General features: G+C 46.2%; 2 protein-coding genes and 1 long non-coding RNA gene across 3 annotated transcripts in view; 1 reads left to right on the top strand and 2 right to left on the bottom strand.

The window, feature by feature from the left end:
* The window catches only part of LOC308580451 (uncharacterized protein), a 52,711-nt gene extending 33,129 nt beyond the window's left edge, over positions 1 to 19,582 (top strand). Inside the window, exons 2-3 of the mRNA XM_081182117.1 lie at positions 9,246 to 9,419; positions 16,744 to 19,582. Coding sequence (XP_081038243.1) covers positions 9,287 to 9,419; positions 16,744 to 18,944 — 2,334 coding nt within the window. The 5' untranslated portion in view covers positions 9,246 to 9,286 and the 3' untranslated portion in view covers positions 18,945 to 19,582. The remainder of the gene's footprint in view (positions 1 to 9,245; positions 9,420 to 16,743) is intronic.
* LOC308580862 (uncharacterized protein) overlaps positions 1 to 23,897 on the bottom strand; it is a 194,933-nt gene that overhangs the window by 90,430 nt on the left and 80,606 nt on the right. The window lies entirely within an intron of this gene.
* LOC308581353 lies at positions 512 to 22,028 on the bottom strand. The gene is made up of 2 exons (XR_014005001.1): positions 20,505 to 22,028; positions 512 to 650 (listed from the first exon to the last, which is right to left on the bottom strand). It is a non-coding gene; the product is annotated as an uncharacterized lncRNA (long non-coding RNA).

Raw genomic sequence — 23,897 nt, 5'->3', positions numbered from 1 at the left:
TTAGCTCCCTAGTTTCTGTGGCAACAATTTTACTCAAGTTTCCATCACAGAATCGAGGAATGGGAGAGTCGGAAGTGTGGGGATGTTTAGGGAGGCAGGAGAAGGATATATTGTTTACTAATACAGTGGTACCTCGCAAGATGAAATTAATTCGTTCTGCGAGTTTCTTCGTCTTGCGGATTTTTCGTCTTGCGGATTTTTCGTCTTGCGAAGCACGGATGCACCCTGGTATTAACGGTTTTAAGAAAAAGGAAACAAACTTGCAAGATGTTTCGTCTTGCGAAGCAAGCCCATAGGGAAATTCGTCTTGCGAAGCAACTCAAAAAACGAAAAACTCTTTCGTCTTGCGAGTTTTTCATCTTGCGAGGCATTCGTCTTGCGAGGTACCTCTGTATCCTTCCTAACTTGCATTAGCAAGTTCTATAACTTAGCAGAGTTCCAAACATTCCCCTTTTTAAATTTGCACGGTAGTTAGCTTGTTGCAGGCTTGCTTAAGCCTCTTTAAATATAGGATTCCTGGTAAGATCTCTTCTACGCCCTCATAAAAATACACGACACAATCTTGCTAAAGTCAATATAAAAGTAGTTTACTCACTCATTCAGTTCACAGAAGCATCCCTGAAGGCAGAATTTGGTTGCTGTCACTTCTCCTAATATATAATATATATATAGAAAGACAAAATGGATAGAAAGACAAAATATATAGAAAGACAAAAGTTAAAGGACACTGATGTATTAGATCTGGAGGAAGTAGGAACTCAATTTGGATGGCATGCATACCTAATAGATGGAAAGGAGAGAGTCCACATGGGTTTTATAATTAAATCATTGTATAAAATATGGATGAAATATACAGGGATTCTAGAACCCAAAAAGGCCTCTCCTTAGAAATCATGACTGTAAAGAGAAAGAATATGAATAACAACTGGGCAACATATAAGGATTACTGGAAGAGGAAAATAATAAACTTAAATTGAAAGGATATAAGGAAGTTAAGAAATATTTGAACAATTGGCTGCAGTTCTTTCAAATTAATCAGAGATGACAAAAGAGGAAGAAAAAGGATTTGAGAAAGAAATTTCAAGATTGGATGAGTACTTACTCCAATCTAAAAGTAAACATATTTCCAAACTATATGATTTGCTCCTAGAATGGGAGGTAAAGGAGGAGCAAGTGAAGACAGCGATGGTAAAGTAGGCCCAGGATTTAGGGGAAAATATGATGAGCCAACTACTGTGAGACAGGGATATTAAGATATTTATTAAAGATTTTAAACATTATTTTCACCAAACACATATAAAACCATCACCAAAATACAATAATCAAAGAAAAACAGAAAAAAGTAAAAAGATTGACACATAATAAAAAACAAACAACAAAATCAAATACTTTAACAGCCATATTTTCTTCGCTTTTTGGACTTCCTCGCATCTCCCGTTCCTGCGTTCCCAATTATAAAATTATAAACAGCAATTTATCAACTTGTTTCAGCTCTTATTTTGTAATTTTCAAATATTATGTCTCCGACTTTAAATATTTTTATCAAAAACTTAAGTACTTAATTTAGACATAATGTTAATCCAAAATTTATCGTTTTCTCAAATCTCATATTAAATTTACGGCATGCTACAATTTAAGAGAGAATGTAACGAAAATGCAATACAGATGGTACCTGACCCTGGTTAGACTGGCAAAAATGCATAAAAACTGTAGTGATGTTTGTTGGAGATACAATAGCGGGGCGGGAACCTTTCTACACATGGGGTGGGAATGCAAAGAGATTGTGGGGTTCTGGGAAAATATTTACAACAAGTTGAAAAAGTGAATAAGGAGTGGGCTATCTTTAAGGAATACATCAAAAGCTATGTGGAAAAAGTCAAACTTTTGACAGATATTGAGTGAATCCAGAACATGATTAGAGTGAAAGGAGAGTAAAGTTAAGATAGAAGAAGAGATTAAAGAAATAATGAAATGTGTTTAAGGCAATTGGAAAAATAAAGTAGTGTAACAAGAACGGCTGGAAGTCAAGTCAGTTTGTGGGTGTTTGTGTGGGGTAGATGTGTTGGTATGTATAGTATAAGTAGGCATAATACAGAGTAATGTAGGTATGCTTTATGTTAGGAAAATAAGGTATTGTGTATATGTACTGTGTAAATGTATGTGTTCTATATGTATGTGGTTCTTTGCAGGAACATTTGTATTTCAATAAAGGCCTATCTTTTTTTGGGGGGGGGGTTCTGTGTGGATAACCTCCAATCTGGGCGCCTCTTTTTGAATTTCTACTACATATACATGACAGGATTATTTTTTTTAAATTGAAAGTGATTTATAATGAGATTGAATATAATTATTGGTAGAAACTATTTAAAACATTCAAAAAATGAATCAGCAATACATTTTTTCTTAGTGTTTACAGTTCAGTTTACAGATGGTTGGGGCGGGGGGAGGGCACAACATGCCGAAGCAGAGCCCATCTTTTTCAAGGGATCCTTAGTAAACCTGGGAACGTCTGCATGTAATCCCACCATCAAGAAGGAGGCTGGAGCCTGAAAGGCAAAAGCATTGGCCCCAAAGGGCGATTTTCCCCATGGAGACCTGGGACCCCTTCTCCTTCTAAAGGGACCTCCAAGGAGGAAGCCAGGGCTGCCAGGGCAGATCATCGGGTGACAATGTTTCTATTTTACTTAATATATGTGGGGTTTTGTGTCAGCATTGCTTGTGCGGGTTCTCTGCTGTTCACCTGTGTCCCTTTGGTGATGAGAGAGGTTGGGGTTGGCCTAGGGTGTGGTTGATCATTTGTGGTTGGCTGTGGTGGTCTTTGTTTTCATGGGTGAGTGGGGTGGGTGGGTGTTTTGGATCAGGTTAGCCACATTGATTTGTATGCTGTAGGTGGGTTTTTGTCATTGTCTTGTTGGGCTGTCAAAATAATGTTGTTGGGCTGTGTTTGTGATAAAGGGGAGTCATACTGGGGAGATGGCGTTTGTTCAACACTGATCTTTTAAAAAGAAACTAATAATAATAGTAAACAACTTTGAGGTTGGACCCCAACAGATATCTAGTCCCACCCCCTGCAATAAAGAATCCCTGATATTTGGCCTTGCAGCCTCTGTTTGGAAAACCTCCAAAGAAAGCAATTCTGACACTGGTGGTTTAAAAACAGAGATTGGGGAAGGAGTGTTTGCTGACACTGAAGATCTAGAGAATTATTTAATTTAATTTTACTTCTTAACGCAGGAGTGCTAGAAAGGAGACAAATCAAGGGTGTGTGGATGTGTGTGGGCATAATAATTGACTCATGCCCAGGATGCTCAAATTAGAGGTGGGTTTTCCAATCTGATCCTAAGAGATATTCATAACTCCCCTTGGAAAACTACAATTAACCTCAAACTCTGCTCTCTTCTCAATTTGAATTGTAAAACTGTTCTCAACTTAGAGTGTATCAGCCCGGCGGCCCTACCTCTAATCAAAAAGAAACTACAGCAACTTGACTTCTCTAATACAGCTTCCAATGCAAGAGGGGCGTGTTCAGGCCTAGCCCTAGCTATTCCACCCCCTGAAGGGATCCCTCTATATTGCTTCACAATTTCTTCGGAGGCTAAGCGAAGGGCCTTTACCTGTGCCCGTCTCAACTGTTTTCCTACAGCAGTTCTGTCGGGTCGTTATTCCAGAGTTCCCATCGCAAATAGAACATGCACCTGTAATGACACAGCCCTGGAGACTATGGAACATGTAATGCTCTTCTGTCCTAATTGGACAGATGAAAGATCTCGGTTTTTAACCCCTCTCGTGAACAAGCTTCATCTCCCAATCCAGCCTTGGATAGTGTCCCTCTTTCTGCAGGATTCTGATTGTTGGATTACCGAGATGACAGCTAACTTCCTGCTTAGTGTGATGAAGAGGAAAGCGGCACTAACTTCTTCCTTACCACCACAGCTGCAGTCGATACGCCGCACAATCGAACAAAGTTCCAAGTAGCCTTATTGTACAAGGACAATGGAGTTAGGACAATTCTGAGGAGCTGAAGGACCCTTTAACGGTCCTCCTCCAGCCTCAGCAGTTGTTTTTGTGTGTGTGTGTGTGTGTGTTTCTTTTTAAGTACTTGCTCAGGAAGATATCTACCTTTACCTCCCCACCCCCATTTTATGTTGTTATTTTAATGTATATCATGCTATGGCCACACGGCTAATGCAATAAAATTTATGTGTGACTCATGCCCAGGTTGGGAAATGCCGGATCAGCCTCACAGTGAAATGGGTGCAGTTTCCCAGCCTCAGTTGTGGCGCCTGTGAAATGGGTATATCACAGTGAGGCTGAATTTAGAGGTGCTTCAAGGTGAATGAGAAGCAGGGATGGGAAGGGGGCAGGCTGGGCTTCGCAAAGGGCCTGGTCTTTATGTTAGGGTGGGGGTCTTACATCAGGGGTCTCCAGACCCAGGACCTGGAAGACCAGGCCGGCCTCGACCTCCGGGGGCAACTCGGACTCCAGGGCAGATTCTTCCAGGCGTCTCCTGGGTGGGGGCAGGAACAAAATGGTGAGGCCACCGGAGGCAAATGGTGCTCCTGCGAGGAGGAGGAGAAAAAGGGGGTGGACTAGATGGCCCCTGGGCGTGATTCTAGGAGCGGAAGGGCCTCAGGAGAGCCCCAAATCATCATCATCATCAGCAGCAGCAGCAGCAGAATCTGGGTCCGGACCAAGGAGACCCCTCCCACCTAGCCCAGCATCCTGGCAGCAGCTGACCAGGCGCCCCCCCCCCGGGAACTCCGCAAGCAGGAGCGGAAGAGCATCCTCCCCTTCTCCTTCTCCCCCCTTCCAAGGTAGACTGGCTCTGTCCATGGAGGATCCCCTTGGGCATCGCGGGGACAAAGCAGAGCCCAAAGGGGACCAGGCGCCCCCCAAGCGAAGAGGCCCTCTTCAGGACGACGCTTCCAGGAAAGCGGAGGGACTATCCCGGGCCACCTTCCCCTCCTCCCCGCGCCCTCCCGGATCCTGGCCATGCCGCCCCCCCCCCGCCTGGACTAGATGACCCTCAGGGGTCCCTTCCAGCTCCAAAATTCTTCGATTCTCTGAATTCTAAGTGAAATATACTCAGAGTCACAAAGTGATTTCATGCTCTTCATTCAGCTCATAGTGGTGAGGAGGAATGAATGAAAGTCCCCTCAAAGTACAGTATCTGCTTTATATACATTATTTACACAATGGGCTGCACATGATTGGTTAATTCTGGAATTCTACTGTAAGCCAATCAGGTTGTGGATTCACTTATATCTGGAGCATGATTGGGTGGTTCCTGCCAACCAATCATACTGCTGCATTGTTCTAGGACCAATCAGACTGCTGCATTCTGAATCCTATTGTTCTAGGACCAATCAGACTGCTGCAATTTGGATCCTATTCAACTCAGTACATAACACTAAGATTCTGAAGTTGAATCGGAACCAGCGGGAAACAAGCTGCCTCCTCCAGAATTTGGGGCGGGGGCGGGAGGGAGAGCAGCCGGGGGGGGGGGCGCCCCATCTGACCTTTGTGCCTCTGAGTCTTCCTGCCTGAATGCAGAACCCGACCTTTGTCCCCACTGAAGGTCACTTTCTAAGTCTGGAGCGAGTTCTCCAGCTGGGGAGTGTACTGATTTATTCATTTGCCTTTCACAGATTCACAGGGGGGTCGAGGGTCCTCCAGTCCAACCCTTTGCAGTGCCTAAAGTGGGGCTTGAACCCAGGACCCTGAAATCGAGAGTCTCCTGCTTTGTCAGCGGAGGCTTTTGCTCCCAAGGGACCCGTGTCTCTCTCAGGTACCCCCCTCCTAATATTGCAACAGACTTTCCCTCTGCTAGTGAGCAGGTGAAGCATGATTATTATTTTATTTATAGCCCACCCACCTGGGGGCGGGGCACTAAGCGGCATCTGAGCCGAGAATCACAGAGAACTCTGCACATGCCCTGGAGCACCCGGATTGTGGGAGGGAAGGAGGACAGCCAGCCAGCCCGGGGGCTGTGCTCAGCTTGCGAAGGGTTAAGTGGAACAGAGCCGGAGTCCTAGAGAGGACAGGAAGTGGAGAGGCGGGGCGGGCCCTGCAGAGCCGAATCCCCTCCCTCCGTGCCCAGTCCCGTCTTTTGTCTCTTGTCTCCTCCCCGCGCTGCCTCGGTTTCCCTCCTGGGAAGAATCCGGTGAGTCTCCTCTCTCTCCCCCCTTGGGGTGCCCATGGGAGAAGGGGGTCCCGGGCCTGCAGGGGGAGACCCCCAAGTCTGGGAGCAGAGGGTCCTGCCCCCCAGTCCTCTCTGCCAAGCCTGGGAGGGGGGTGCCAGTTTCCAGGGGGTCTGCAGCTCTGCTCTTCCTTGGCATCCTCTTTGGGGAAGGAGGGAGGGGTCCGGGGGGGGGAGGGCATGCCCAGAATGCCCCTTCCAGTGGAGGAGCCCCTGCCAGGCCGGCCTTTCCCCCGGGCAGATCCTCCTCCTCCAGACCAGCTCAGGTCTCCAGCCCAGAGCCTCAGGGGAAGCCTCTCTGGGCAGGGGCCACGCCTGGGGCTCCTCCTCTGGGGAGAAAAGGGGCGAGCCAGAGGGCTGAGCTGGCTGCACTGGGCTTGCCAGGGTTCAAGGGAACGGAGCTGCCTTCCTTGAGAGGAGAGGGTGGAAAGCCGCCTGAAGGACCCCAAGATCTTGTCCTGAAGGGGGTGAGGCGATGCAGGGAGGAGAAGGAGGGGGCTCTGGGGGGGGGGGAGGTCTGCCAACGTTTCTCTCTCTGATCCCAGAGTGAGCTTTCAAGGATGTTCCCCATCCCGGAGTTTCTCTGCAGCTGCTGCTATTAGAAAACAAGCCCATAGCCTTTGGAGTCCCCAGGTCGCCCATCCCTTCCCAAAGGAGGAACCCTAGTCTTGTCTCCATTGCAGAATGCTTTATTTACGTTAAACTTATAACTTCCACAGTGCGTAGGTAAAACTGGAACTCCCTCCCGCAGGAGCCAGGGATTGGAGAGACTTTTCTAAAGGGAAATAAGACAATCTATACATGGCAAGCATGACTGTGAATAATACTCTCTTGGAAAAATGTAAGATACAGAAGGGGACATTTATCTATGTATTATCAAGAAGAATAAAGCAAGGATAAAAGACACCTACTCCCCACCTTCTGGGACAAAAGAGGGATTATCAGTTATTGTGTGGCTCCTACTACTAACAGGGGACATTGGTGCTATCTCAAAATAAACTAGTTCTATCAAGCTACCCTAAGCCTTTGGGAATCTTGCCACAAGAGGAGCGTAAAGCTCACCTCTGGAGTTTTTGGAGGATATACATGCCTGGTGTTCTTAAGAACACTGCAGATTTTGTGGAAGATCTATACAGTGGTACCCCGCAAGACGAACGCCTCGCGAGACGAAAAACTCGCAAAACGAAAGGTTTTTTCGTTTTCGAGTTGCCTCGCAAGACGAATTTCCCTATGGGCTTGCTTCGCAAAACGAAGCTTGCCCCGGGGACAGTGGGCCTTCTCTTTTGAAGCAAGGGGCGGCGGGGAGAAGCGATCTTCTCCCCGCAGCCCCAGGTCCGGGGACAGCGGGAAGCGCTTCCCGCTGCCCCGGACCTCTTTTGAAGCAAGGGGCTGCGGGGAGATCGCTTCTCCCCGCCTCCCCTTGCTTCAAAAGAGGTCCGGGGGCAGCGGCGAGCGCTTCCCGCTGTCCCCGGACCTGGTGCTGCGGGGAGAAGATCGCTTCTCCCCGCCGCCCCTTGCTTCAAAAGAGGTCCGGGGGCAGCGGCGAGCGCTTCCCGCTGTCCCCGGACCTGGTGCTGCGGGGAGAAGATCGCTTCTCCCCGCCGCCCCTTGCTTCAAAAGAGGTCCGGGGGCAGCGGCGAGCGCTTCCCGCTGTCCCCGGACCTGGTGCTGCGGGGAGAAGATCGCTTCTCCCCGCCGCCCCTTGCTTCAAAAGAGGTCCGGGGGCAACGGCAAGCGCTTCCCGCTGCCCCCGGACCTCTTTTGAAGCAAGGGGCTGCGGGGAGATCGCTTCTCCCGGTGCTCCGAAGCGGGGCGGGGGGGTGGGAACACCTTCCCCCATCGCCCCGCTTCGGAACGGTGCTCCGAAGCGGGGCGGGGGGTGGGAACACCTTCCCCCACCGCCCCGCTTTGGAACGGTGCTCCGAAGCGGGGCGGGGGGTGGGAACACCTTCCCCCACCGCCCCGCTTCGGAACGGTGCTCCGAAGCGGGGCGGGGTGGGGGGGGTGGGAACACCTTCTGAAGGCTGGCGGGGGGCAAAAGTCTTTGTCCCCCCTGCCTGCCTTCCCAGGGGCTTTTAAATCGCCCCGGACAGCGGAGAAGTCCTCCGCTGTCCCGGGGCGATTTTAAAATGCCGCCCGCCAGCATTTTAAGATTGCCCGGACAGCGGAGAAGTCCTCCGCTGTCCCGGGGTTTTTAAAAATGCTGGGGGTGGGAAGAAAAGCCCTTATCCCCCCCCAGCCTTCAGAAGAGGTCCGGGGACAGACTGTCCCCGGACCTGGTCTGAAGGCGGTTTCCCTAGGAACGCATTAATTGATTTTCAATGCATTCCTATGGGAAACCGTGCATCGCAAGACGAAAAACTCGCAAGACGAAGAGACTTGCGGAATGAATTAATTTCGTCTTGCGAGGCACCACTGTACTTTGATTGCTTCCGTGCCAGGGTGGGGGCCACATTTTGGGACTGGAGACTTGAGAAGATGGTGTATAAGCGCAGATGATATCTAAGCAGGAGGGGTGTATTAGTTTCCTGATATTTCAAAAATGTGGCATCACCGGCTCCTCTGCTTCCTCATACAGATTTGGTCCCCGTACAACTCTTGACAGAGGCGGATACGGCCACAACATCTGCCTGGCTTGTGATGAGAGAGCTCAAATATTGTGAATATGGCTCTCCATACAAAGCACCCAGCATGGGGGCACTTATATGTCATATCTACTCTTCTCTTTTCTGCCCATGCTCTGGGGTTTCAGTTTTCAGGCTTGGGGACAGGACGGTGGACTGGTTTTGGTACCAGGTTCTGTCAGTTATCCCCACTGAGTTCAATGGGATCTACTCTCAGGTCACTACTGTGCAGACCATGCCAGGCTTGCAAGTGGGGTGAGGAGCATACAGAAGAAATTGGAATCACTGGAGATGTTTAGAAATGGGGCTTCTCTTGGGAAGGGGCTGCCCCATTTGCGCTTCTCCAGGGGCAGGGGAATATCTAGGGCAAGAGAATCCCTGCAGGGCCTCTGAGGCTCCCTTTGTTTCTTCCTCTCTCCCAGGACCCTGCAGCTTGTTGTGGCTTCTCGACTCCTCAGGAAGGATGAAAGAGACGGATCCTGCAAAGCTCGTAAGGATGGAAGGGGGAAGATGGACGGTTGACCTGGTCAGGTTGTCTCCTGCATCCCTTCGCACAACCTCTGAGCGTTCCCTCCCAGGGACCTCCGAGAGATCTGGTGAGTCCCAGGGGAGGGGAGATGGGGACATGGATGGATGAAGCCAGAGGTATTGGGGCTTGCTCAGGGGGTCACCATTTTTGGGCTCCTCCACCTGCCTCCCTGCGCCTTTGTCATCTGCAGGCAATTTGAGCTAGGAATACATCACAGCTCTCCGACCACTGTGATGTATTGGCAGCTCAAAATGTCTAAAACCAGCACCGTGATTGAATGCTCTACCAGAAAACTTACCGATCCATTGGGCAGCACTGGAAGCTATGACTTTTGAAAGTAACCTGATCCTGGGCTTCCGATTTGTCTGCAAAGGGAAATGGCAAGGCGGTGTGAGTCGTCCGTCTAAAAGACGACCGTTACCGGGGCTTTTGAGCAGTGGAAGTGAGTGCCAGGGTTAGACACCCCCCCCCCAAAAAAGTGCCCTACAGGTAGTGGGGTGTCAAGGGGACTAGCCTGGCATGAAGAGGCTTGCCGTGATTGCCAGAGCCCCGACGTTGCATCGGCAGCGCGTGGGGTGGGTGGGTGTGAGAGAGACAGTGGCTTGAGCCTGCCCGTGGCTCCAGCGCAATTCAGAAACCCGAAACCACAAATCGCCATCTGAAGCAGCAGACTTTCAAAGGAAAAAAGGTATTGTCAACAACAATGGACTTTTCAAAATAAAAAGAATTGGATTTAATTTAGATTTGTCAAAGACGGAATCTAAACAGAAAGTCAACTTCCGTATTTTGAAGGGAAGATTTTGCAGTGCAGGCTTGTGAATGGGAAGAAAACCTTTGAAGACACATCAGTCTTTAGATACTTTTTAAACTGCACTTTGTTACTTTGCTACCTATTAGCACTATGTACTCTGGATACAAGAAGAAACTGTAGCTCTTTGTTCTTTGATTCCTTAAAAGGAAGATACAGGAAGTGATTGGAGTACTCTGTTTTTTTGAATGGGGATGCAGATTTTATGAATGAAAGCACTGAAAGGCTTGAAAACATTGCAAATTCTTTTTTTAAAAAACCTCTAAAAAGGACCCTGGATCTTGGCAAGTTCTACCAAAGCTTGGCAGGAGGACACTTCCATAACTGGGAGGTAATCCCAGGGAGGGGAAGTCCCTGGTAAGAGCCTTAGTAGGAGAAAGGGGGACGGGGACGGGGACGGGGCCTGTATTTGAATAAAAACTGATAGAAATAGCCTATATACTGTAGATTCTGGCCTATTAGCAGCTGCAATTTGGAGGTTCGTCTTATAAGCCCAGTTGCCTAATACGCTGGGCAGCAACAGGGGGCGGGCTCTGTTCCGCGCCACCCATACCTGGCGTATAAGGCGACCCCCGACTTTGGAGAAAATTTTCCGGGGTTCAAAAGTCGCCTTATACACTGGACACAGTATATTGGATTACAATTACCATTTGGATTACAAATCTAATTTGAATTATAAATACGTCTAGAAAATTTTTGGACTCACAGTGGAAATATTCTGGATTATAAGACGCATTGTGGTTTATAATATAACTAGAAGCTTGGCAAGTGCTAATCATAATCAAGAGACAATGTAACAGTAAGTTTGAACAATGGTAATTATTAGATTTTTGTTGTGGCCTGCTTTTTTTTTGTAGATTGTATATAAAGGTGATTTTGCCCTCTTTTCGCTCTCTTGGATATTGTGGAACTTTTATAATTCTGTAAGTTTGAAAGTGTTACAGTTTGGTTTAAAAGGGTGTGGGAATTGGATTGGTGGGAGAACTGTTGTATACAAGGCCAGAGTGAGAAAAAGACAGGAGGGCTGAAGTGTCTTTGAGACAGAAGTGTTTGGGAACAGTTTGTTTTGAGAACTGACATGGAAGAGAAATCTAAACAAGAGCCAGTAAAACAGAGAGTATCAGAAAGAAGGAGAGGTTTAGCACAAGAAGAGAAAGAAAAAACTCCAAAAACAGAAATGGCTGAACGTATGGCTTTACATTTTGCAGAATTCAGGAAAGGGCTGGAGCAGACTATGAACAAACAATTTATGGATGGAAGATCAGACATAGAGAACACCAAGGAAGTATTGTTGCAGAAATTTGATAAACAGGATGAAAAAGTAAATGCTTTGGAGGTAAAGGTAGAAAAATTAGAAAAAAAGAGTGGAGTCGACTGAGGGATTAAAGGAAGATCAACTGGCTTTGGTTGGGGCGATAGGGGGCCTGGCAGAAAGACAAGATGAACTGGAACAACAGAATTTACTTTTACAATTAAAATTGAATGCTAACATGGTTCGAATAAGAGGGTTGTTGGAAAGAGAAGAGGAGCAAGGCCTTGCTAGCTATCTGGGTGGAATATTGGGGGAATGGATGGGGATACAAGAAGGAATGGAAGAATGTTTTGAGAATGTTTACAGAGTTTGGACCCAAGGTTCAAGAGAGAAAAGACAGCCACCAGACATACTCTTGACTTTTACAACAAGGAAGAGGAAAGATGCAGTAATGCCGAAAGCTTTGAGGATGACCTGGTGGTTGAAGGGCAGAAAGTTGACATTTTTAAAGAAATCCCATTTAAATTGAGAGTCAAGAGAAGGAAGTATTGAAACCTGACATCAATTCTAAGAGGAGCAGGAATAAATTACAAATGGGAATTCCCGGAGGGAGTTTCCTTTACTTATAGGAGAGAGAGGTTCAGATTAATGTCAGAGAGTCAGGTACAGGAATTTCTGAAGAAACATTGCAAAGACCCAGAGTTTCAAAGCTCGGGGAGAGACTTCAGAACCCCCTATTTAGAGTGAACGAAGAAGTTCGCCATGCTTCTCCCCAACATGAGGAGTTCACCGGATCTGTGCTGCAGTTTCTTCCGCCAGAAGGGAATATGTCATAGGCTGACAGTTCCACACCGTCCCCAACAGAATGGCGTTGCAGAACACAGGGACAGAACGCTTCAGGAGATGTCCGCATCTTTGCTTTTTGATGCTGGGCACCCCCGGAGATTTTGGGGAGCAGCATAGCGAACTTCTTTGTTCACTCTGAATCGTTTGTTCTGTTCTGTTGTGGGGACACACCCTATTTTCTGCTGCACAGCAAGAAGCCCAAGGTGCATTTCTTCCGTGTGTTTGGCTGCGATGCTTGGGTCCTTGTGCCAAACTTCAGAACCCCCTATTTAGAGTGAACGAAGAAGTTCGCCATGTTTAGAAATGGGGCTTCTCTTGGGAAGCTACAAAACCCAGTGTAAATGCCTGGAATGGTATTAAGCGGGTGCTGAGATACCTGCAGGATACCAAAAACCTCCATCTAAAACTGTCAGTTACAGGTGACGCCAAGCTCACGTGCTGTACAGATAGCGAGTGGGCAAATCTGGATGACAGGAAGTCCATATCTGGGATGGTCATAAAGTTTGGGGAATCTCTAGTTGGGTGGAAGTTCCGGAAGCAGAGTCTCATTGCGCTGTCCTCTACTGAAGCTGAGTTCAGTGCACTGTGAGAGCTGTGCCAGGAACTGGAGTTCTACAGCTGTCTGGTTCAAAAAATCTGCAGGGAGTGTTGCTTGCCCAGCACTGTTTGGGAGGACAATCAGCCCTGTCTGAAGTTGGCATAGTCTGGGCAATTTAAGGCCAGAACCAAACATCTGGACATATGTTCCCAGAATGTGTGTCAGAGTGTCCAATCAGGCTTGGTGAAGTTGCAGTACTGTCCAAGCCATAAGAACCTGGCAGATGGGTTCACGAAACCTTTGAGCTTCTAGCATCATGGCGAATTCTGTGAAGGTTTGGTTTTGGGCTAAGTGGAAATTAAATGAAACATGTAAACATGGAACAGGATGAATCTCTGTTTAATGGGACGAATTGCAACTCTAAAAATGAATGTACTTCCAAGGATGTTATTTCTCTTCCAAACTGTTCCAGTAATAACAGGGAATGTGTGCTTCAAAGAATGGCAGAGAGAAATATCAAGATTTGTCTGGAATGGGAAAAAGCCAAGGATAAAAAATAAAATTTTAACAGATGTGAAAGAAAGAGGCGGATTAGTAGTGTATTAGAAGCAATAAGGCTGCTTGGAAATGCTGCAGGTTTTAAAATAAATAGAGGGGAAACTAAGGTGTTAGTGAAAAGCATGGATGCACAGTCAAAAAATGAATTACAGAGAGTGAGTGGATTGGTGATAAAGAATAAAGTGAAATATATTGGAGTATCGTTAACAGCATAAACAACAACAAACCTCCTAATACTTCAAGATAATTATATTAAAACCATTAACTTCAAAATAATATATATGTTGTTGTTGTTTAGTCATTTAGTCTTTATAGTCCAGCTCTCACTTCCATACATCACTACTGGGAAAACCATAGCTTTTACTATACGGACCTTTGTTGGCAAAGTGGTGTCTCTACTTTTTAAGATGCTGTCTAGGTATATATATCTCAGTCCATAACCAAGAAGTAGTCAATGTAATGGATTGCTGGTGGGGAACACCACAACGCCTTTCAATGGATGATGTCCAAGACATTATAGCTTCGTCAGCTGATGATGAAATTGAATACGTTACATACAATGAATGAAAACAAAAATAATACTGAGCAACCTGCAAATTAAATAATGAATAAATAATAAATGAAGAATACGTACCAAATAATTTTAGTCAGAATATCCATACAGGTAAATCTAATATTTGTGGATCAGAGCTCAGTTACTTACATTGTCTAATACTCGTGTCACGGGATCTTATTTAATTATGTGTCCTTGCAACTTCTTGTACATTGGATCCACCACACAAGCGGTAGGTGTTTGTATAGGTGAACATCGATCCTGTATAAGAAATGCAGTAATAGAGGCACCCCTAGTTGAACACTTAATCAAATACCTTCATTCAGACACAGATTTATACACGATTCTATGGGTCAACCAGAGAAAACGTGGGATCAGGAAAGATTACGAGAGGTTATTGCGACAACAAGAAACTAGGTTGATTTATTTATTCAAATCCACACATCCAGGGGGGTTGAATTCAGAGCTAGATTTCAACTGTTTTATTTAAAGTCTGTAACTTTATGGTTTCAGCTTGTGTTGCGATGCCAGATTTGATACTCTGTACCTTTACATTTTCTTGCATTCTCCTTAAATATTTGTTATTTCCCACACCTGTGGATAACCTTTTACCGTATTTTTCGCCCTGTAGGACGCACTTTTTCCCCTCCAAAAATGAAGGGGAAATGTGTGTGCGTCCTATTGGGCGAATGCAGGCTTTCGCTGAAGCCTGGAGAGCGAGAGGGGTTGGTGCGCACCGACCCCTCTTGCTCTCCAGGCTTCAGGAGAGCCCGTGGCCAGCCCCGCAAACTTGGGGGACAGCGGGAGAGGGGCAGTGCGCCTTTCCCGCTGTCCCCCGACTTGGCTAGAAGGCTGGCAGGGGGGAGAAGCCTGCTCCTCCCCGTCGCCAGTCCCGCAAACTCGGGGGACAGCGGGAGAGGCGCAGCGAGCCTTTCCCACTGTTCCCAGACTTGGCTAGAAGGCTGGCTGGGGGAGAAGGCTGCTCCTCCCCGTCGCCAGCCCCGCAAACTCGGGGGACAGCGGGAGAGGCGCAGCGCTCCTTTCCCACTGTCCCCCGACTTGGCTAGAAGGCTGGCGGGGGGAGAAGGTTGCTCCTCCCCGTCGCCAGCCCCGCAAACTCGGGGGACAGCGGGAGAGGCGCAGCGCTCCTTTCCCACTGTCCCCCGACTTGGCTAGAAGGCTGGCGGGGGGAGAAGCCTGTTCCTCCCCGTCGCCAGCCCCGCAAACTCGGGGGACAGCGGGAGAGGCACAGCGAGCCTTTCCCACTGTCCCCCGACTTGGCAAGAAGGCTGGCGGCGGGAGAAGCCTGCTCCTCCCCGTCGCCAGCCCCGCAAACTCGGGGGACAGCGGGAGAGGCGCAGCGAGCCTTTCCCACTGTCCCCCAACTTGGCTAGAAGGCTGGCGGGGGGGAGAAGCCTGCTCCTCCCCGTAGCCAGCCCCGCAAACTCGGGGGACAGCAGGAGAAGGCTGGCGGAGGGTTTTCCCCTCCTCCAGCCCCGCAAGCTCCCAGAGCGATGCCAAAGCTGCACGCAGCTTCCACATGGCTCTGGATCCCGTTCTGGGGGCTGGGGGAGGGTGAATCTCCGCTTTCCCCTCCTCCAGCCCCGCAAGCTCCCAGAGCGATGCCAAAGCTGTCGAAGCCCAAGCTTCCCCAGCCCCGCGCCTGGGGGGGGGGAATAATTTTTTCCCCTTTATTTCTCCCCCCCCAAAAAAAAATCTGGGTGCGTCCTATGGGCCGGTGCTTCCTATATGGCGAAAAATACGGTAAGTTCTATACATCTGTTTTATCAGTATCAGTTAGCTACACTGGATAGTGTGCTCTCGTCCACAAGTATTACATTTACCTATATGGATATTCTGTCTAAAATTATTTAGTATGTATTCTTTATTTATTCTTTATTCATTATTTACTATGCAGGTTGCTCGGTATTATTTTTATTGTCATTCATTATATGTAATGTATTCAATTTCATTATCAGCTGATGAAGATTCCTCTTCGAAACAGTTGATTCAATACGGATGTCTTGGACATCATCCATTGAAAGACATCGTGGTGTTCCTCACCAGCATTCCATTACATTGACTACTTGGTTATGGACTATATATATATATATATATATTTGCTTTCGTAGATTTTCACGGGTACAGGAATGTAGGTTTTGGTGTCTTCGGGTGTCTTCCCGTGTATATATATATATATGGGACGCGGGTGGCGCTGTGGGTAAAAGCCTCAGCGCCTAGGACTTGCCGATCGAAAGGTCGGCGGTTCGAATCCCCGCAGCAGGGTGCACTCCCGTCGCTCGGTCCCAGCGCATGCCAACCTAGCAGTTCGAAAGCACCTTTGGGTGCAAGTAGATAAATAGGGACCGCTTACCAGCGGGAAGGTAAACGGCGTTCCGTGTGCTGCGCTGGCTCACCAGATGCAGCTTGTCACGCTGGCCACGCGGCCCGGAAGTGTCTGTGGACAGCGCTGGCTCCCGGCCTATAGAGTGAGATGAGCGCACAACCCTAGAGTCTGGCAAGACTGGCCCGTACGGGCAGGGGTACCTTTACCTTTAGATATATATATATAATTTTGAAGTTTATGATTTGTAAATTTTGGATGATAATCTATTACTATTAATACCACATTTACTATATTAATTATCCATATGTTGCGACCATATTTGAGCAGCTCAACTGCTAAGTCAGCTCTGGCATTGAGACTAGTAGCTCAAGTGACTCAAGACCTAATTCAGGCTAAACACTTCTAACTCTCTTCAGTTCTTCCTCTATCACAAGCATTCATTAATTTTGTTCTGCCCGAAGCTCTAATTAGCTTCCCTCTTCATTGCAGATGGTGATCAATTGGAAGGGAAGAACAAGGGGGATCACAACAGAATCCACATAGCGGAGAAGTCTTATAAATATTCAGGGTGTGGAGAGAACATCCATCAGAGCTCCCAGTCCACCTCCCATCAAAGAAAGAGCTTCATTTGGAGGGATAGACCTACTTCACATGAAAGAACTCACAGTGGAGAGAAATTGTATCAGTGCTTGGAATGTGGAAAGAGCTTCACTCGGAAGCATGGTCTCACTTCGCATCAAAGAATTCATACAGGGGAGAAACCCTATCCGTGCTTGGAATGCGGAAAGAGCTTCAGTCAAAGTACCCGTCTATATTCCCATCGAAAAGTTCATACGGGGGAGAAACCCTATCAGTGCTTCGAATGTGGAAAGAGCTTCCGGGATGGGGCCGGGCTCACATTCCATCAAAGAATTCATACAGGGGAGAAACCACATCAGTGCTTGGAATGTGGAAAAAGCTTCAGCCAGGCGATCCATCTCACTACCCATCAAAGAATTCATACAGGGGAGAAACCATACCAGTGCTGTGAATGTGGGAAAAACTTCAGTCAAAGCAGCCATCTCAAGACCCATCAAAGAATTCACACAGGGGTGAAATGCTATCAGTGCTTGGAATGTGGAAAGAGCTTCAGTTGGAAGGAAAGTCTCACTTCCCATCAAAGAATTCATACAGGGGATAAACCTTTTCAATGCCATGAGTGTGGAAAGAGCTTTCGTCACAGTTGCAGTCTCACTTCCCATCAAAGAATTCATACAGGGGAAAAACCCTATAAGTGCTTGGAATGTGGAAAGAGCTTCAATCGGAATGATAGTCTCACTTCCCATCAAAGAATTCATACAAAGGAAAAACCCTATCAATGCTTGAAATGTGGAAAGAGCTTCAGTCGAAAGAATCATCTCACTTTGCATCAAAGAATTCATACAGGGGAGAAACCATATCCATGCCTGGAATGTGGAAAGAGCTTCCGTTACAGGAAGAGTCTTACTTTGCATCAAAAAGTTCATACAGGGGAGAAACCCTATCAGTGCTTAGAATGTGGAAAGAGCTTTCGTTACAGTTCCAATCTAACTAGCCATCATAGAGTTCATACAGGCGAGAAATCCTATCAGTGCTTGAAATGTGGGAAGAGCTTCAGTCAGAGTCAGAGTCTCATTTCCCATAACAGAATTCATACAGGGGAGAAACCCTATCCGTGCTTGGAATGCGGAAAGAGCTTCAGTCAGAGGGTGCAACTCACTTCCCATCTAAGAATTCATACAGGGGAGAAACCCCATCAGTGTTTGGAATGTGGAAAGAGCTTTCGTCACAGTTCCAGTCTCACTTCCCATCAAGGAATTCATACAGGGGAGAAACCCTATCAGTGCTTAGAATGCGGAAAGAGCTTCAGGGAGGGGACCAAACTCACATCCCATCAAAGAGTCCATACAGGGGAGAAACCCTATCGGTGCTTAGAATGTGGAAAGAGCTTCAGTCACAGACAGAGTCTCACTTCCCATAACAGAATTCATACAGGGGAGAAACCCTATCAGTGCTTAGAATGTGGAAAGAGCTTCAGTCAAAGTTCCCGTCTAACTTCTCATCAAAGAGTCCATACAGGGGAGAAACCCTATCAGTGCTTAGAATGTGGAAAGAGCTTTCATCAGAGAGGTGATCTCACTTCCCATCAAAGAGTCCATACAGGGGAGAAACCCTATCAGTGCTTGGAATGTGGAAAGAACTTCCGGGAGAGGACCAACCTCACTTCCCATCAAAGAGTCCATACAGGGGAGAAGCCCTATCAGTGCTTGGAATGTGGAAAGAGCTTCAGTAAGAGGATGCAGCTCACTTCCCATCACAGAATTCATACAGGGGAGAAACCATATCCATGCCTGGAATGTGGAAAGAGCTTCCGTTACAGGCAGAGTCTTGCTTCACATCAAAAGGTTCATACGGGGGAGAAACCCTATCAGTGCTTTGAATGTGGAAAGAGCTTCCGGGAGGGGGCCGGGCTCACTTTCCATCAAAGAATTCATACAGGGGAGAAACCACATCAGTGTTTGGAATGCGGAAAGAGCTTCAGCCAGGGGATCCATCTCACCACCCATCAAAGAATTCATACAGGGGATAAACCTTTTCAATGCCATGAGTGTGGAAAGAGCTTTCGTCACAGTTCCACTCTCACTTTTCATCAAAGCATTCATACAGGGTAGAAACCTTTTCAATGTCATGAGTGTGGAAAGAGCTTTGGTCACAGTTCCTATCTCATGACCCATCAAAGAACTCATACAGGTCAGAAACCATATCAATGATTGAAATGTGGGAAGAGCTTCAGTCACAGACAGAGTCTCACTTCCCATCAAAGAATTCATACAGAGGTAAAACCAAAATAGAAAAATAATAATGCATTATTAAACAACATTATTAAACAACCCTTACAAAACACATTTGTATAGAAGAGAGAAAGGGCGGGGGAGAATAACTAAAAATGCCCTTTATCACATTTGTATCATATCATTTGTCAACACATAGAAAGGCAGGCTCCCCCAGCGCTCCCCTGGGTGCCCCCTTCTCCCCGTCTCCCACCCTGAGTGATTATTCTTCTGTAGTAGTAATTATTCAAAATCTGCAGTCCAGGATAAACCCAGCTGTATTTAGTATCCAGACTTTTTCCTCCCCTTCAGCAAGATGACACTTTCCCTACATTCCACCCCCCCAGCCCAGCCTTCAAATTTTAACCTCTCAGACAGTGCAATATGACTCTTATAATGATCATCTAATAATCCAAATTAGTATTTCTCTAGTTTTTAGGTCCAGTTTCTATAAAGCCTTATTAAAACTGTTCCAACAAGTCTCAGTCAAGTCACAGTCCAAAATTATTGTCTCTTTCAATGTTCATCCAATCCTGCTTCCTCTTCTTTTACTAATCTTCTTTCCTAATCCACTGGGGATGGGGAAGAAGGCACATTAAATCCCTTTCCTCATACGAGATCATAGCTTGTGTTGTGAACAGTTTCAGGAGTTGCACTGCATCCCCTTTTGCTGGATTTACATTTTTCTCTGCTGACGATTCCCACACCAGCTCATCCCAACGCAGCCTTGTCTTTCCATGGAGCTCTTTTTCTCTCCTCCTGTTCTTCCCTCACCTCCTCAACAGAACCTTCTGCCACTCCCAGCGACCCCTTTCCACTCCCAGCTTATGACCCACACATTCACCTCAGTCTCTCTTTCTGGGACCAATCTTGGTCTTCAATGCCAAGGTGCTCCATATCTGGATGGGGAGCAGAGCTGCAGAAGTTTGTTTGGAGTGGATGCATCTGGTTCTCCATCAATCAGGCAGAGGCAAAGTTCATTGGCAAAAGAAGAACTTTCTACTAAAGGTTTTTCAGCTTCGTTACAGAAAAAAGCTTCAGGAGACTTCACAGATGTGAAAGTTAGAAAATGAAAGTAAAAAAGAGAAGAACCAGTGTTTTCCAGTATTTCCCGGTTTCTGCCCTCAAGATTTTAGCCATGACATTTTGTCCCACTGCCAGAAAAAACATCTTTAGCTCCCTAGTTTCTGTGGCAACACTTTGGCTCAAGTTTCCATCACAGAATCATAGAATGGGAGAGTTGGAAGTGTGGGGATGTTTAGGGAGGCAGGAGAAGGATATATTGTTTACTAATATCATTCCTAACTTGCATTAGCAAGTTCTTTAACTTAGCAGAGTTCCAAACATTCCCCTTTTTAAATTTGCACGGTGGTTACCTTGTTGCAGGCTTCCTTAAAAGACACGATGCAATCTATCCCATAAGGGAGTTAGTCCCAAGTGACTGCAACTGAGCTGTCACTTCTCCTAACATATAGAAAGACAAAACGGAGAAAAAGAGCAGAACATGGAGGACATGCGCTCCTCTACCCAGAATAGGCCACACCTACTTCAGGTCACATGCAGTGGAAGTCTGTCCCAGAGTGCTACAAAACATCCCCAAACATGTCCACTGTAGGAATGTTGTACTTAACTGCTATAAGTTTCACATCCCACAGGAAGGGAGCCTGGCTGTCACTTGGTCCTGCCCCCTGCAAGTCAGGAATCTCAGGAATCCTTTCACGAAGAGTGACTAGTGGGGTGCCACAGGGTTCTGTCTTGGGCCCGGTCTTATTCAACATCTTTATCAACGACTTGGATGATGGACTCAAGGGCATCCTGATCAAATTTGCAGATGACACCAAACTGGGAGGGGTGGCTAACACCCCAGAGGACAGGATCACACTTCAAAACGACCTTGACAGATTAGAGAACTGGGCCAAAACAAACAAGATGAATTTTAACAGGGAGAAATGTAAAGTATTGCACTTGGGCAAAAAAAATGAGAGGCACAAATACAAGATGGGGGACACCTGGCTTGAGAGCAGTACATGTGAAAAGGATCTAGGAGTCTTGGTTGACCACAAACTTGACATGAGCCAACAGTGTGACGTGGCAGCTAAAAAAAGCCAATGCAATTCTGGGCTGCATCAATAGGAGTATAGCATCTAGGTCAAGGGAAGTAATAGTGCCACTGTATTCTGCTCTGGTCACACCTCACCTGGAGTACTGTGTCCAGTTCTGGGCACCACAGTTCAAGAAGGACACTGACAAACTGGAACGTGTCCAGAGGAGGGCAACCAAAATGGTCAAAGGCCTGGAAACGATGCCTTAGGAGGAACGGCTAAGGGAGCTGGGCAAGTTTAGCCTGGAGAAGAGGAGGTTAAGGGGTGATATGATAGCCATGTTCAAATATATAAAAGGATGTCACATAGAGGAGGGAGAAAGGTTGTTTTCTGCTGCTCCAGAGAAGCGGACACGGAGCAATGGATCCAAACTACAAGAAAAGATTCCACCTAAACATTAGGAAGAACTTCCTGACAGTAAGAGCTGTTCGACAGTGGAATTTGCTGCCAAGGAGTGTGGTGGCGTCTCCTTCTTTAGAGGTCTTTAAGCAGAGGCTTGACAACCATATATCAGGAGTGCTCTGATGGTGTTTCCTGCTTGGCAGGGGGTTGGACTTGATGGCCCTTGTGGTCTCTTCCAACTCTATGATTCTATGATTCTGTAACATGTATACGTTGTAGAAAATAACAATTTCATAAAACTGCATTTGGATGATTCCGATTTCTTTTAAGCCTATGGCCTCACTTAATTGAAAAGGCCTGTGTCTGCCTGCCTGCCTACCTTTGACAGAACAGAACGAGGTGCTTTTAGGTACTGTATGTAGCAAATGTCTGTTCCAGAACCCTGAAAAGAATAAAGTGGGAGTTGTATGCATGAAAAGAGAATCAGCCAGGCATGGCAATGACACAAAAAAATTGTTATATGTAAGCACATGATATGATTAGGGCTTATCTGAAGAGCCAAATGATTATGTTTGGTTCAGGATGATGAACTAACCAAGTTGCATTGGGCTGCAAATATTAAGATTGCTGCGATCCTTGATGATGGGTTTTTCGGTGCTAGCCAACCTAACCGGAAGAGTCCGCGGCCAGAAGAAGGAGGAGTATCAGGAAGAATGAACTAAATTTAATGATGATTTAGTTAAATATGTCAAGTTAGATGAATTGGAAACAGCTTGCAGATACTTAATTGGCTTCGGATTTTATATAAGTTAATTGATGAATTAATAGGTGTAATTTCAAAATGAAAAGATCTAAGGATGTTAATGTTCAAGTTAAACTTTATACGAATATACGAATTGTGATTTGGAAAACCGTTAAAAGGATAGGCATTGCTCCTAGAATGGGAGGTAAAGGAGGAACAAGTGAAGACAGCAATGGTAAAGTAGGCCCAGGATTTAGGGGAAAATATGATGAGCCAATGGGAACGGCTGTGAGACAGGGATATTAAATTTACGGCTTGCTACAATTAAAGAGAGAATGTAATGAAAATGCAATACAGATGGTACCTGACCCCGTTAGACTGGCAAAAATGTATAAAAACTGTAGTGATGTTTGTTGGAGATACAACAATGGGGCGGGAACCTTTCTACATATGTGGTGGGAGTGCAAAGAGATAGTGGGATTCTGGGGAAATATTTACAACAAGTTGAAAAAGTGAATTTCTTTAAGGAATACATCAAAAGCTATGTGGAAAAAGTCGAACTTTTGACAGATATTGAGTAAATCCAGAACATGATTAGAGTGAAAGGAGAGTAAAGTTAAGATAGAAGAAGAGATTAAAGAAATAATGAAATGTGTTTAAGGCAGTTGGAAAAAGAAAGTAGTGTAACAAGAACGGCTGGAAGTCAAGTCACTTTGTGGGTGTTTGTGTGGGGTAGATGTGTTGGTATGTATAGTATAGGTAGGCATAATACAGAGTAATGTAGGTATGCTTTATGTTAGGAAAATAAGGTATTGTGCATATGTACTATGTAAATGTATGTGTTCTATATGTTAATAAAATATTTTAATTAAAGAAAAGGAATGATGTTCAATTTGGAAGTTTATTTTAAAAAGCATTTTATCGGATGTGGTTCTTTGCAGGAACATTTGTATTTCAGTAAAGGCCTATCTTTCTACTTGCAGATTTCCTCCTTTTCTTTTGGGTTTCTGTGTGGATAACCTCCAGTCTGGGAACCTCTTTTTGAATTTCTACATGACAGGATTTAAAAAAATAAAAATTGAAAGTGATTTATAATGAGATTGAATATCATTATTGGTAGAAACAATTTAAAACATTCAAAAAAATGAATCAGCAATACATTTTAAAACATAAGTTTTTCTTAGTGTTTACAGTTCTGTTTACAGATGGTTGGGGGCGGGGGAGGACACAACATGCCGAAGCAGAGCCCATCTTTTTCAAGGGATCCTTAGTAAACCTGGAAATGTCTGCATGTGATCCCATCTCTACAGCTGACATAAACACCCTGGAGAAGGAGGCTGGAGCCTGAAAGGCAAAAGCATTGACCTCGAAGGCCTCAAGGGCAATTTCCCCCATGGAGACCTGGGACCCCTTCTCCTTCTAAAGGGACCTCCGAGGAGGAAGCCAGGGTGGATCAATCCCTGGACCTTGGAGGCGATTCCTCGGCTCATCTGGAAAGTGCCATATCATGTTCCTTTCCCCATTTGCCAGGAGCCTAAGTTCCATTTGGGGTTCCTCATTCCTCACCCCAAGGTTCCTCCAAGGCTTGGGGGAAGGAAACTGAGGCAG

Source organism: Podarcis bocagei, assembly GCF_964188305.1.
Source record: "Podarcis bocagei genome assembly, chromosome: 2".
NCBI lineage: Eukaryota > Metazoa > Chordata > Lepidosauria > Squamata > Lacertidae > Podarcis > Podarcis bocagei.
The sequence above is the reverse complement of the archived record's forward strand: the minus strand, read 5'-3'. Positions and strand labels throughout refer to the sequence as shown.